This window comes from Vanacampus margaritifer, chromosome 19, assembly GCF_051991255.1.
Source record: "Vanacampus margaritifer isolate UIUO_Vmar chromosome 19, RoL_Vmar_1.0, whole genome shotgun sequence".
Classification (NCBI taxonomy): Eukaryota; Metazoa; Chordata; class Actinopteri; order Syngnathiformes; family Syngnathidae; genus Vanacampus; species Vanacampus margaritifer.
The window spans coordinates 9,585,019-9,598,455 of record NC_135450.1 but is presented as its reverse complement, the minus strand read 5'-3'; the positions used below and the strand labels follow the sequence as shown (position 1 = coordinate 9,598,455).

The following is a 13,437-nucleotide window of genomic DNA, read 5'->3' as shown; positions in this document are numbered from 1 at the left end:
GGAAAAATGTTCCGTAGGAAATCAAGGAAACCTGTATTAATTTAAGAAGGATATTAGCATTTATTTGTTACATTTAGAGCGAATGTTGTTATACCTCATAGCTGAAAATTTGGTGGCAGAAAGTCGATCTAAATTTGTGCTTTTTTAGACCATGTCTAAATGCTGGCACAGGGTAGACGGCTGGTCTAAACAAAATTTTACTGAGCTCCATAGACATGTATGGTGAACAAATATGTGAACAGTGGGCTTCAAATACTGTACCAAAAAAAACATCCTTGGTTCTGCTCTTGGCAAAAGTACACAGAGGGATCCTGGAGATTAAAGTTTCTCGCCTGCCGCTCGCCGCCTCTCGGTCTCTTGCTAGCTCGTGATGCTCACAAGGTGGGTTTCCATCTACCTACTTTTATTCAAATTTTGAAGAATTGCGAAAAACCAACTGGATGGAAACGCTAGAAATTCGGAAAAAAAAGGCCCAAAATTCACAAACAAGTTCATACGCTTTAAGAGGGTGGTTTTTGAAGCGTATCGAAAAAAGGAAAATGCGCATTTTGGCGATGGAAACAGCTTTACCGAATAAGCGACTACAAGACCGGATATATGTCGCACGCACATTTGTAGTCACAATAAATGGCGGATGATAAAGTAAGATATGTTTGGGGAGGCAAAGAAACACGATTCTTTTTATAATTAAAGAAAAAAAACATTAATGCCATTTTAGATGGCTTTATTAACATCAGCTCTCAATGTAACGACACACTTCACTTACATGCGGGAGGGAAGCCAACAAGACAAACTACTTCCGTTCAGTCCGTCAAAACCAACATTCCCACCTGGAACTCCCCATTGTCCCAAAGTTCCGTCACTACTGCGTCACCTCGCGGCGCATATTCACAAAAGAACAGTGGATGGAAACGGGCACAAGTCGCATGTCCATTTTGCGCATTTTCACAAAATTCGCATAAAAATTTTGAAACATTTGGATAGAAACCTGACTACAGTCACTTGCTAGCTTGTAGCGCTCGCCGTCTCTCGGTCTCCCGCTAGCTCATGCCGCTCAACATATCTCTGTCTCATGCTAGCTCGTGCCGCTCAACATATCTCTGTTTTTTGCTAGCTCGTGCCACTCACCGTCTCTCAGTCTCTCTCTAGCTTGTGCTGCTCGCCGTCTCTCGGTCTCCCGCTAGCTCATGCCGCTCAATATATCTCAGTTTTTTGCTAGCTCGTGCCGCTCACCGTCTCTCAGTCTCTCTCTAGCTTGTGCTGCTCGCCGTCTCTCGGTCTCTTGCTAGCTCGTGCCGCTCAACATATCTCTGTTTTTTGCTAGCTCGTGCCACTCACGTCTCTCAGTCTCTCTCAAGCTTGTGCTGCTCGCCGTCTCTCGGTCTCCCGCTAGCTCATGCCGCTCAACATATCTCTGTCTCTTGCTAGCTCGTGCCGCTCAACATATCTCTGTTTTTTGCTAGCTCGTGCCACTCAACGTCTCTCAGTCTCTCTCTAGCTTGTGCTGCTCGCCGTCTCTCGGTCTCCCGCTAGCTCATGCCGCTCAACATATCTCAGTTTTTTGCTAGCTCGTGCCGCTCACCGTCTCTCAGTCTCTCTCTAGCTTGTGCTGCTCGCCGTCTCTTGGTCTCTTGCTAGCTCGTGCCGCTCAACATATCTCTGTTTTTTGCTAGCTCGTGCCACTCACGTCTCTCAGTCTCTCTCAAGCTTGTGCTGCTCGCCGTCTCTCGGTCTCCCGCTAGCTCATGCCGCTCAACATATCTCTGTCTCTTGCTAGCTCGTGCCGCTCAACATATCTCTGTCTCTTGCTAGCTCGTGCCGCTCAACATATCTCTGTTTTTTGCTAGCTCGTGCCGCTCGCCGTTTCTCGGTCTCCCGCTAGCTCATGCCGCTCAACATATCTCTGTCTCTTGCTAGCTCGTGCCGCTCAACATATCTCTGTTTTTTGCTAGCTCGTGCCGCTCACTGTCTCTCAGTCTCTCTCTAGCTTGTGCTGCTCGCCGTCTCTCGGTCTCCCGCTAGCTCATGCCGCTCAACATATCTCTGTCTCTTGCTAGCTCGTGCCGCTCAACATATCTCAGTTTTTTGCTGGCTCGTGCCGCTCACCGTCTCTCAGTCTCTCTCTAGCTTGTGCTGCTCGCCGTCTCTCGGTCTCCCGCTAGCTCATGCCGCTCAACATATCTCTGTCTCTTGCTAGCTCGTGCCGCTCAACATATCTCTGTCTCTTGCTAGCACGTGCCGCTCAACATATCTCTGTTTTTTGCTAGCTCGTGCCGCTCGCCGTCTCTCGGTCTCCCGCTAGCTCATGCCGCTCAAAATATCTCTGTCTCTTGCTAGCTCGTGCCGCTCGCCGTCTCTCGGTCTCCCGCTAGCTCATGCCGCTCAACATATCTGTCTCTTGCTAGCTCGTGCCGCTCAACATATCTGTTTTTTGCTAGCTCGTGCCGCTCGCCGTCTCCCAGTCTTTCTCTAGCTTGTGCTGCTCGCCGTCTCTCGGTCTCCCGCTAGCTCATGCCGCTCAACATATCTCTGTCTCTTGCTAGCTCGTGCCGCTCAACATATCTCTGTTTTTTGCTAGCTCGTGCCGCTCGCCGTCTCTCGGTCTAACGCTAGCTCATGCTGCTCAACATATCTCTGTCTCTTGCTAGCTCGTGCCGCTCAACATATCTCTGTTTTTTGCTAGCTCGTGCCGCTCACCGTCTCTCAGTCTCTCTCTAGTTTGTGCTGCTCGCCGTCACCCGGTCTCTTGCTAGCTCATGCCCTTCGCCATCTCTCAGTCTATCGCTATCTTGAGCTGCCCGCCACCTCTAAGACGGTGACAGCTCAGTGCATTTTTCTTTTCATATTAAGAGCTATCTAATCTTTAACATGAAGTAACTTGTGAAATTCTGCAAATTTTTTTACATTTTAAAATACAACTTGACCCCAGTCTCCACAAATATATGCATTATCATTATAAAATGTATTACTACTACATTTTGACGTGAACACATCTGCTGCGTTGCGACTGGAATTCTCCCAGTACAGGCTTTCCAAATAAGGGCGGCCATTAATCGCGCGTAAAAAAAAAGGAACTTTAAACTAACTCAAAATTAATTACAATTTTGACACCATTACAATATAGGTTTTATTTTGTTTTTAGAATTCTATGTCAGGCCTTCCAATGACAAATTATCTCGCAAATGTCTCCCCCACTGAGACAAACATGGTGGTAATCCCGCCATGATTACAAACAGGGTAAGGGTCACATGGCAACCCAATTCCATGCAGTTACACCACCATCATTACGTTGACGCTTTTGACAATCGACTCCATACACACCAATACATCAAAAAGACAAATACGCCTGTCGCTTGTGTCTCAACGTCACCGCCATATGTACGCAGGAATAGCAAACACGGCACAGCGAGATCAAACCGTCAATCTGTCACCGCGTGCGCCGGAGATCCAGTTGGGGATCCGAGTGACTGATGACGCACACGCAAATTAACCCTCTCTGATGTACTGTTACCAGTGATGAAGTGTTAAAAAAAAGAGGCAGGGTATACCGAGAAGCTCCAGTTGGTGAGAAGGCAAACAGCCGCCCACACATGGAGGAATTAGAACAACACTCAGTAGAGCGCAGATCTCCACCAACAAGGGCCAAGATTCTTAATTTGGATCAGGAGAGGAAAATGCTGAAAAGCGCCTTCGCTCCAGTGTTGCCAAATGTGAAAACACAATCCCCGCATCCGCATGGGCTCTTCCTTGGCTTGTAATCCAACCCTCCAAAGTTTTGTGGGAACGGGACAATTATTTTGTATAATTCTGCTTGCTTTAATGTTGGAAAATGGCCTGGATCGCGTACTTTTTTTGTGACGTGTTCTTGAAATCAGCGAAAAGGCAAAACACACTTTAAATTTGAAAATGCCATCTTAAGACTAAATGTACATTTGGAGTATCAATAAAAAGTGGGTGTGCCTATCCTGCTCCAGATCAGAAGTCCTCAACCTTTTTTTTTGCACTACTGACCAGCTATCTGGTAATTTTTGTTGTTTCATTTTGACATATTTTGACGGACATTGAAACAAAATATAAACATACGATTTAATATACAAATCACTATTATGCTATAGTGATGAATTTTGTTGTTATATAAACAACAGGAGCCCTTTTCTTGAATGAGACAATTCCATTTTAGGGTATTCTTTATTTTTTCAAGTAACTGCACAGGCTTGTCTTTTAATGCCATATTTGAAGCGGAATTAACCTACTCATAGCGGTTAAAGGTAAGCACGTTAAAAAAAAAACCGTCGGAATTAAGTCACAGCTAAAACGCTTTAATAGCTGACTGACTTTGTTCACCTCAATAAAATGTTTTTGTTCAGTCTATCAACACTCAGTTGATACTCATTTATTTATAATTATTATTATTTTTTTTACAATATTAGTACATGTGACTTATAGCTTGTACTTGTAGCTGTAATCCAAATTTCAAGTTCAATATAATGTTTCACTTTCCTGAGGAGCTCGACTTAATACAGCGCTCATGAGAAATAATGCTAAACTCGACAAGAGAATATGTGGATGACAACAAACATGGGAGAATCCATTTTTATTTCCTCGCCATGTTGCTCACATTTAAAAAAAAAAAAAAATTGGTCACAATGTACAAAATCGGCACAGTTTACCTTGCTTGAATCATTTAAAGAAGAACAATTTGTCCAGTGTGATGATAGTTGGAAATGATCACTATAACTGATCATAAAATGTTATCAGTTCTAAGCAGGTTTTTTGTTCCCATTCCCGGTGGCTAGCAAGGACTCTCAGCTGGTATTCAAACAGCGGCAAATGACTTTGATTTGGATAAAGGGCTTTGATTTGGATTCTCTGTGACTGATGCCATGCCTTTTGTGTCCATCTGTTTTGTGTTGTTCCACAACAAGGAACCCCGAGTGGAAACGTACATTCACTTCTAGTGTTTAAAAGCAGTGGTTCTTAATCTAGATTCGGGGAGTCGGTCTAACGGTTTCGGCGGAGGTCAAGACACACAACTTGACTTGTGACTGTTGTGAAAGCACTTCATGTGATATCTTTATTATTTTTTAATAATTTTATACTAATTATAATAAGCAAAAAAAAGAAGAAAATAAAGTGGTTGTATGAATAGGTGCAATATGAATTCACCTGTATAAAGGAAAATATGGTGTTCCACAGGGTTACATTCTGGGGCCTCTGCTGTTTTCATTCTAATGATTCCATCTTGTTTTTTTTAATAAAGAAAAATTGATGTAAATACAGAGTTAAGTTGAGGTATGGGAGCCAGCGTTTTAACTGTATGATTTGCAATGCCAAGTTGCCATATTTGCTGAAAAGGCTACCCTCCCTCTTGAAAATAATAATAATAATAATTTGAAAATAATCTGATTTTATTTTTTAAATAAAGAATGCACATAGGAAATTGGGGGGGTTCAGTACCTCCAACAAGGTTAAGAACCACAGATTTAAAGTCTCGTAAGGTAAGTGACAGAACAGTGCACGTTTGCCTCCGAGTTCTAATGCTTGGGGTTCAAATCACCAGCCAATCGCCAAAACCGAGACCAATCAAAGCATAACCTACTTGGCCGCGTAATGAAAAGCACGTACACTAAGTGAAAGTGTATCCAAATTGATGCATCTTGGTCTACACAACGGATGCGGCACTAGCATGCTAAGGTCAGTGCAGCCCCTTTTCAGCACCGTCAGTCTCTCTCCAGCCAGGGGTGGAGGATGGGATGGAAGATGTGGGGGTGAAGGGCTGCGCTGGTGCTTTTTTTTTTCTCTCTTTTTTTTTGGGTGAGAGGGGTTCCCTGGCAGATTTCAGAACACGGTTATTATCATTAGCCCACCGCTCTGCCACTGCATCCATGTGTGTGTGTGGGGGGGATAAAGTCTGCCGCATGTGTGAGATCTTGCCTTTCATGAAATATTGATCGAGGCAGCCCCACGCAGGATGGACAGCAGAGGAAGAGGAGGGTGAAAATGGGAGGATATTCCTCTGGACAGCTTTAATCGTGCCTCCACCTCGTCAGCCTCCGAAATATCATTTAGCTTGGGGGTGTCAAGACGAGCCCACGATAACATGACAAAGCAAGCATACAAACGAAGGCCGACGGCAAACAGATCCAACACATCCCTTTCCCAACATTGCTGCGCGAGAGACGCGCAGTCATCGCGTTTTGGTGGAGGATCCCCCATCCACACGCACGCACGCACGCACACACGCATCTATCATCTTATCCAGCATCCAACATGCAGCCCCCACGGATCCAACATGTGTCCTGTGAGCATCCACCTCACAAGTCTGAGCATTTTGGCACAGGCCAAGGATGTGCTCGTCCCCATCCACCACCTTGAGCAACACCTCCAGCCAAATAAATAATGAAATAAAACCAACGTGCGTCCACAATACATGCATGTTGAAGCGCACGCGCGCGCGCTCAGTTGTAATTTGCAGCTATGGCAAGCAGATCGGCACATGAATTATTCAATACACATAAACCGGCCACCTTTTCCTCCCCTTTAAAGGACTCGACACGAGCGGACGCCGCGAGCCCACCTTGAGACCCTCGGCGCTAGATCAAATGGACCATACCGTTTAAAATTGTCTTTCGTTCTTTTTTTTAATTGAGAGTCGGAACATGCGAGGTGCCGCGACACAAGCGTGTGAACCAAGCGGCTTCGGTTGTAATTAAAAGAGAAAAGGCGACATCGATCGCTAGTCGGTTTTTCTCCTCTTACCTGTCAAGACTCCGACCCGAATTTGGTGGTCGTGGTTCGTTAAAATCATCCCGTCCGACGCCATGTTCAGCAGCGCTGTCGCCCGCACCGACAACTCACGGCAGGGCCCAGAGCCGATCGCATCGAACTTGCTGGGGAGAGGGAGGAAGAAGAGGAGGAGGAGGATGAAGCAGGGATGGAGAAAGAAGAGAAAGAGGAGGGAGGAGGTTGAGGATGAGGAGTGTTGGGATGGAGCAAAGAGAAGAGAGAGGGGTGAAAAAAAAAACCGGCAGGCGAGATGAGTAGAATGTCGAGCAATCACCGCCGCATGAAGGCGTGCATCGCTCAGCTGGCCCACTGACACACTACTAGAATTAGACACGTTACCGTGGAGAAAACAATTGAAACCGCTTTTGTGCTAGTAAAACAAACGGCGAAATTTAATTACCTCCACCAAGGAAGAACTTCCTGTCTATTTCTGTTTTATAGGCTATGGTAACCTAAATTGTTAAACGCATTTTAGGTTTATTGAAGAGACTGTGAATGGTTGAAGATAATTAATTACATTTTTCATGGGACAACACTGAATAAATGACACTTTGACACAATGAAAAAGTAGGCATTAATATACACCTGGCAACAAAAGTGAGTGCACCCCTAAGTGAAAATGTCTAAATTGATCACAATTAGGCATGTGCGTAATTGGGCTAATTCAATCCAATGGGTGAATTCTTCTCTGAATGTCCTGAAAAGCTGTTTGAATGTTTCTCTTTGTGGTTTAAGAAATTTCCCATATCTGATGTCATAAAGGGAATTAGCAACCACCTTGCAGCCAAGTAGGGCTCTCAATTCTGACTAAATTGTTTAAAATACATATTACACACATTAAATTTCTTAGAGTACATTTTAATCTAAAAAGACTATATATGGTAAAATTTACACTTTTTACTAGGTGTCAGTCGATTAAATTTTTGTAATGGTAATTAATCGCATAACATCAATAATTAACTTATGATTAATCAAAATGAATCGCACATTTGATATCTGTTCCGAATGTACAACAAAATAAAATATACACCAAATATTTTTTTCCCCAGTTTTTCATACTTTTGTTAACATAGAAGTGGGAAAAATATGTGAACATAATACAAATATCTATTAGTTCATGGATACAGTAATTACATTGATTTGTGTTGAGGTCATTTTTTCTGCCAGTAGAAGCCATAAGCATTTAATGTTGAACACTGATGACAAAGCAGTGCAAAAAAAATTTGTGGCGTGAAAGGAACTTTAAATTAACTTGATATTTATGCACTAATTTTGACATCCCTACTTTTTACATTTACTTGGGTGTATTTTACTGTCTTCCAAGAGACTGTCCGCAAGGTAAGAGAATTCTCTCTTTACTGGAAAAAAGGAATTGTTGTTTGGAAAAAAAACGCCAAATTTAGTTAAAAAGAAGACAATATGAGCGCCCTAGCACTATCTTCCAATGACGTTAAGTGGTATTTTTTTGTGCTTAACGTTATTGTTGAAAAACATAAAAAAATAATGGTGTGTGTATGTTTTTTTTATTATTATTTTATTTGAAAAACAACAGCTAACATAATTTTTTTTCATTATTTTTTTTAAATAAAAAGACCCAAAAAAACAAACCCTACCGTTTACACTCACTCGTGTCACTTTGGGCAAGTAATGTAATGTGTTATTTATTTAATTTTTGGGGGGATATTTTCCCAAAAATATATCATGGTATTATTGTACGTAATTCGTACCTTCCATTGTATGTTTAAAAAATAATAATAATAATTTCCTCCACGTGTTGCCCCCCCTGCTCTCTCCGTACAGCCCGCGTGATCTCAGAAAAACGTGTGTTACGTCTCAAAGCAGAGACTTATGGGAAAAGATCACAGTCTGACCTGTAAAAATGCAACCGCATCCCCCGGCTAAAAAGGCAGTGCTGCTATTTATAGATTTGCTGCACGCCTCCACTGTGTATAATTTCTCTTGTTTGTTCTCATGGAAAAAAAAAAATGTCCATGCTCTAGCTTTGGTATCAATATACATAATTCATTAACACACACAAACGTGCACACATACATGGAAGAAATGGGGCCACACTTCTAGCTTGATTGGCTCGCTTCACGCATGTTGCCACGTGTGTTTCCAATGAACACAACCATGAAACCGACATTACGCCCGTTAAATTGTATGAGCATGAGTATGGAAGCGAGCAGAGCGGCATGCAGAGGCGGGTTGCTTGTAAAAATGTTGGGCAGTCACCCCGTTTAAGTTCATGATCAAGTAGGAACTTAAATGAGTATTAAAATGTGTATAAAAGCACAAATGAGTATTAAGGTCATTCTGAAAAGACAAAATAAAAAATAAAAAAAATGACATGGAAAGTAATATGATAATAAAGCAAAGACTCAGCTGATCGCCATTACTTTGTTTTCATGGACTAAGCATAACCGTCTTTTATTATGAGTTATGGATTATGTCTGAAACACATGAGTGACATTTTTTGAATGATACACATAGATCAGAATGGGGTACATAAGATTAATTTTGTATATGGAGGCAACAAGCTGCATGTACATTTCCACAACAAAAACATTCAACAAATATTTTTTGTCCAAATAATTTTTTTATTTAAAAATTCCCCTGTTTTTTTCCCCCATCTCAGGAGGCGGCCATTTTGTTACTCGCTGTTGACTGGTGACATCACAGTGCCAAGGGGCTCGGGTAACAAACAATCACGGTCCACCTGTTTTCTGAGTTTGGTCATGTGACGTCCGCAAGCTCAGCTGCGATTGGCCGCTAGCGGAGTCCTGTGCAACTGTCGTCATTTTTAGTTGACAGCAAAATGGTCGCCTTCTGAGATGGATAAAAACGGGTTAATTTAGCTGCTTATTTCATATTCAACAAACACAATATCAATCGGAAGGACATTTTTAGACTATTGAAGAGGCATACAACATATTGTAAAGAATATTTTGGGGTTGAATTCCCCTTTAATGAGACAGGCGAATGGTGGTAATGGTTGACAAAATATCTAAAAAATGTTGTCTGACAAGTTATAACAATTTCAAATTGGTCATGATACATGCACAACTTTATAAACAGCACGAGAGGTGGGATGATATCTAAAATATCCTACACGTTACTTCAGGGCAGCACTATTCTTAGCGTCACTTCTTTTTATATTCCCATCTCTGTTCTCAGAGGTTTCGCCAGTCTTATATTATGTATATTTCATGTTTGAAGGGAGAATTTCAATAAAAAAGTAGATGGAATAAGTCAAGTGTGAGAGTACAGGAAATAAAAGGACGTCAAGACAATGAAAAATTTAAAATAGAGTGCTGGACTATAAAAAAAAAAAAGGCAGAGATGGCATGACACTTATCTATCACCTAATGCCACCAATAATATTACAAAAAAAAAAAAAAAAAACTAAAACGGCTATTTCACTCCAAGGAACATGAGCATTTGGAAATAAGTTTCCAGGACAACAATAAACAATCCGCAACACCGTGCATGCTATCGATTCATAATACAACACCGTCGAACTGTGACATAGCTGACTTTGAGGATTATTTCAAGTTGTTGTTTTTCCAATGGATGATCATGTCAGGCTGAAGACAAGCATGTTGGGGCAAGAAAACTGAACAGCTTGGATGGCTCACGCTATGAACTGAATGGTGCAAATTGTCTACTAGTAAGAGTGAATATTGACTATCCACAGAGGCCAATCTGCATATTAGGGACATCCATATCCAGCAAATGGCGTTGTATCTCTTCTCTTTCTAATAAAGTAGAATATTTAATACACCGATCCAATTAGAGCATGGATGTGACATGTGGAGCAATTACTGTAAATTTGACCTGCCAACAAGTGGTGATAAAGAAAGTGATTGATACACTAAGAACCCAAATAGTGTCTGCTAAATTGTGAACTACTCACTCCAAAATACTGTGCAGCATAAATGCCACTTTTTGTTTGAATTAACTCATCCTTATTGCATAGAAATGAGACGTACAGTATATGTGTTTTGCTAAAAACAGCACACCTTAAAAACTATCCAGATAGAGGGTTAGCGCCAATGATCTGAAATGACCAAAATGAAAATAAATGCAGGGTTTTGTGCTTGCCATAGGATACGCCATGACTCCTTCTTGTGACTGTCAGACATTGGATCAATCAGAGGATCCAAAATTGCATTGCTAAATTGACGATATGTTACACAAATTTTTGTTTTTTGGCATTTCAAAATGTTCATACGAACTTAAAAGATCCAGATGAAAATAAAAGCAGAATTTTGGCACAGGATATAGCATGACTCCTTCTTGTGACTGTCATGCATTAGATAAGTCATAGGATCCAAAATTGCATTGCTAAATTGATATGTCACACAAATTTTTGTTTCTGGCATTTTAAAATGATTACACAAGTATAAAAGTTCCAGATGTAAATAAATACGGAATTTTGGCACAGGATATGGCATGACTCCCTCTTGTGACTGTCAGGCATTAGATCATTTATATGATCCAAAATTGCATTGCTAATTCGACAATATATCACACAAATTTTAGTTTCTCGCATTTCAAAATGTATACACGAACGTAAAAGGACCAGATGAAAATAAATACTGAATTTTGGCATGACTCCCTCTTGTGACTGTCAGGTGTTAAATCATTCATATGATCCAAAATTGCATTGCTAAATTGACGATATGTCACACTATTTTTTTGTTTCTGGCATTTCAAATTTCAAATAGCTTTACTGTCATTGTACACAAGTTGAAATGAAAACTTTGAAACGTTTGAAACATTTCAAATTGTTTACAGGAGCGGAAAAGATCCATCCTCCACTGTCACTGCAGTCCTCAGTATGTGGCATGTAAAGACGCAAAATGAGCCATCTCATGATACAAACTTTAAGTAAATCAGGCCATTTGTGTCCACATCTCCCGAACACGAGCCCATTTCTAATCATCTGCAATCAAACTAAGGTAAAACCCTCAAAGTGCTGCTGCGAGGACACACAAACAAACAATCGCACGCAGAATTCCCTCGCCGACGCCAAGCGGAACCCCATCTGGCGTTCCTACGGGGCCCGCATCGTACGCTTGCGCACGTGTGCGCGCGCATTGTAATGGCGGGGTAATTACCTCACTGTCAGTTGAGCTGCTCGCTGCTCACGGATAGGTGATGAGGAGGCAAGGGCCATCGCTCTCCCTTTTTCCCTTGCCATCCATCACAATAATAAGGAGAGCCCCCAGCTGACGGAGGAAGCAGTAAACATGTTCTTCCCGCTGGTGATTCACCTCCTTTCCCCTCCGCAAAATGCAGATGCAAGGCCAAGGGCAAGAAGAGAAGGCCCCGATCTATAGGTATGCAGGGCATACTCTATGGCAGGGGGCGTAATCTTTGCAAAATATGCGAGTAAGAAAAAGTGGGAAAATCCTTAGCAGGGGATAGTTGAGTTTAACAAAGTATATGCTTCAAAAGTGGGACAAACTTTGGAGGTCAAACCATTATCGGGCATTACGTCATCATTGGAACTTACTGGGAAATGGCAACAGATCTAGTGTAATTCAAAATCAGCAATATTCATTTGGGTAGGCAATGGGCATGGACTGTCTCACCCAGTTTGTGAAATTCCGGTTTGTAAACCACTTTAATAACTAAATGATCCCAGTAGATGGCGGCATTGAATTGAATTTTGCAAAATCCATTGACGTTCAACTCAAGCATCACTCGCATATAGTTAACTCATTCACGCCCCAGCCATTTTCACTGAAGCAACACCCTTCGCTCCCGGCTGTTTTACTGGATTTTGACAGATTTTGCAAGGCCCACATAATATTGTGTTCTATTGCTATAAAAACATGGAACCTACCAAAATAAAGATTCGAGTCTCTTTTTTCACCAGGAAAAAAAGTATATTTCTATCTGTTTCTGTTTTGCAGCAATTAGCATTAGAATATAGCAACGTTTAATCATTATTCACAAATCTGTTTAAAACTGTGGGGAAAAGTGGCCGTTTTTTGTAATAACTACTATTGCTTTAAGCGTCCTCTTCAGGTCAGAGGCTGCATCAAAGCCTTCTATATGCTCTAGCATTAAGAAACCATAATTTAAAAAAAAACACAGAAAAAACATATAAATACGTTTTTGGGACCATGGCAATATTTAAAATAGAGCAAATGAGTTAATCCGTAACTGAATTATTTTTCCATCAAAAGGCCTATTCTGCCCCTAAAATATTTGCGACATGTTTCTTTTCACAAAAGCTTATCTTCGAGGAGTTTTGGTTAAAACCAATTAATCTTCTACCGCTGATCACTGAAAAATGCTTGGAAATCTTTTTATGGTAAAGGAGGTGAGTCTGCTCATTATTTTGGTATGTCCAATGCTTTTATGAACAGGAGTATTCAATGGGATTTTGTGATTGCTCTAGAATGGCTGTCAATACTGAATACGGAACTGGCAATTATTGAGTTGAGGGATCGGCTGACAGATATCCTTGACTTAAGGTATCAGCACTCGTGAGGGCCCCTTGTGGCCGTTTTAAGATCAGGAACTAGAAATTCAAAATTTTTTTTTTTTAAATTGCCATTCATTTCATGCAATTTTAAGGAAAAATACTATATTGTGAGGGTGAAGTGGTCTTTCTTTAAAATCATGTCATTGTTT

The 13,437-nt window shown here is 41.3% G+C and overlaps 1 protein-coding gene across 17 annotated transcripts in view; it reads right to left on the bottom strand.

The window, feature by feature from the left end:
- The window catches only part of gphnb (gephyrin b), a 90,446-nt gene extending 83,466 nt beyond the window's left edge, over positions 1–6,980 (bottom strand). For 16 of the 17 annotated variants that reach the window (XM_077552308.1, XM_077552309.1, XM_077552307.1 and 13 more), the window contains exon 1: positions 6,760–6,890. In XM_077552308.1, the coding sequence (XP_077408434.1) occupies positions 6,760–6,823 (64 nt within the window). In that variant the 5' untranslated portion in view covers positions 6,824–6,890. Of the gene's footprint in view, positions 1–6,759 lie in introns of all 17 variants that reach the window. The other variant, XM_077552312.1, reaches the window with a different exon arrangement.
- Positions 6,981–13,437: the final 6,457 nt, after the last annotated feature.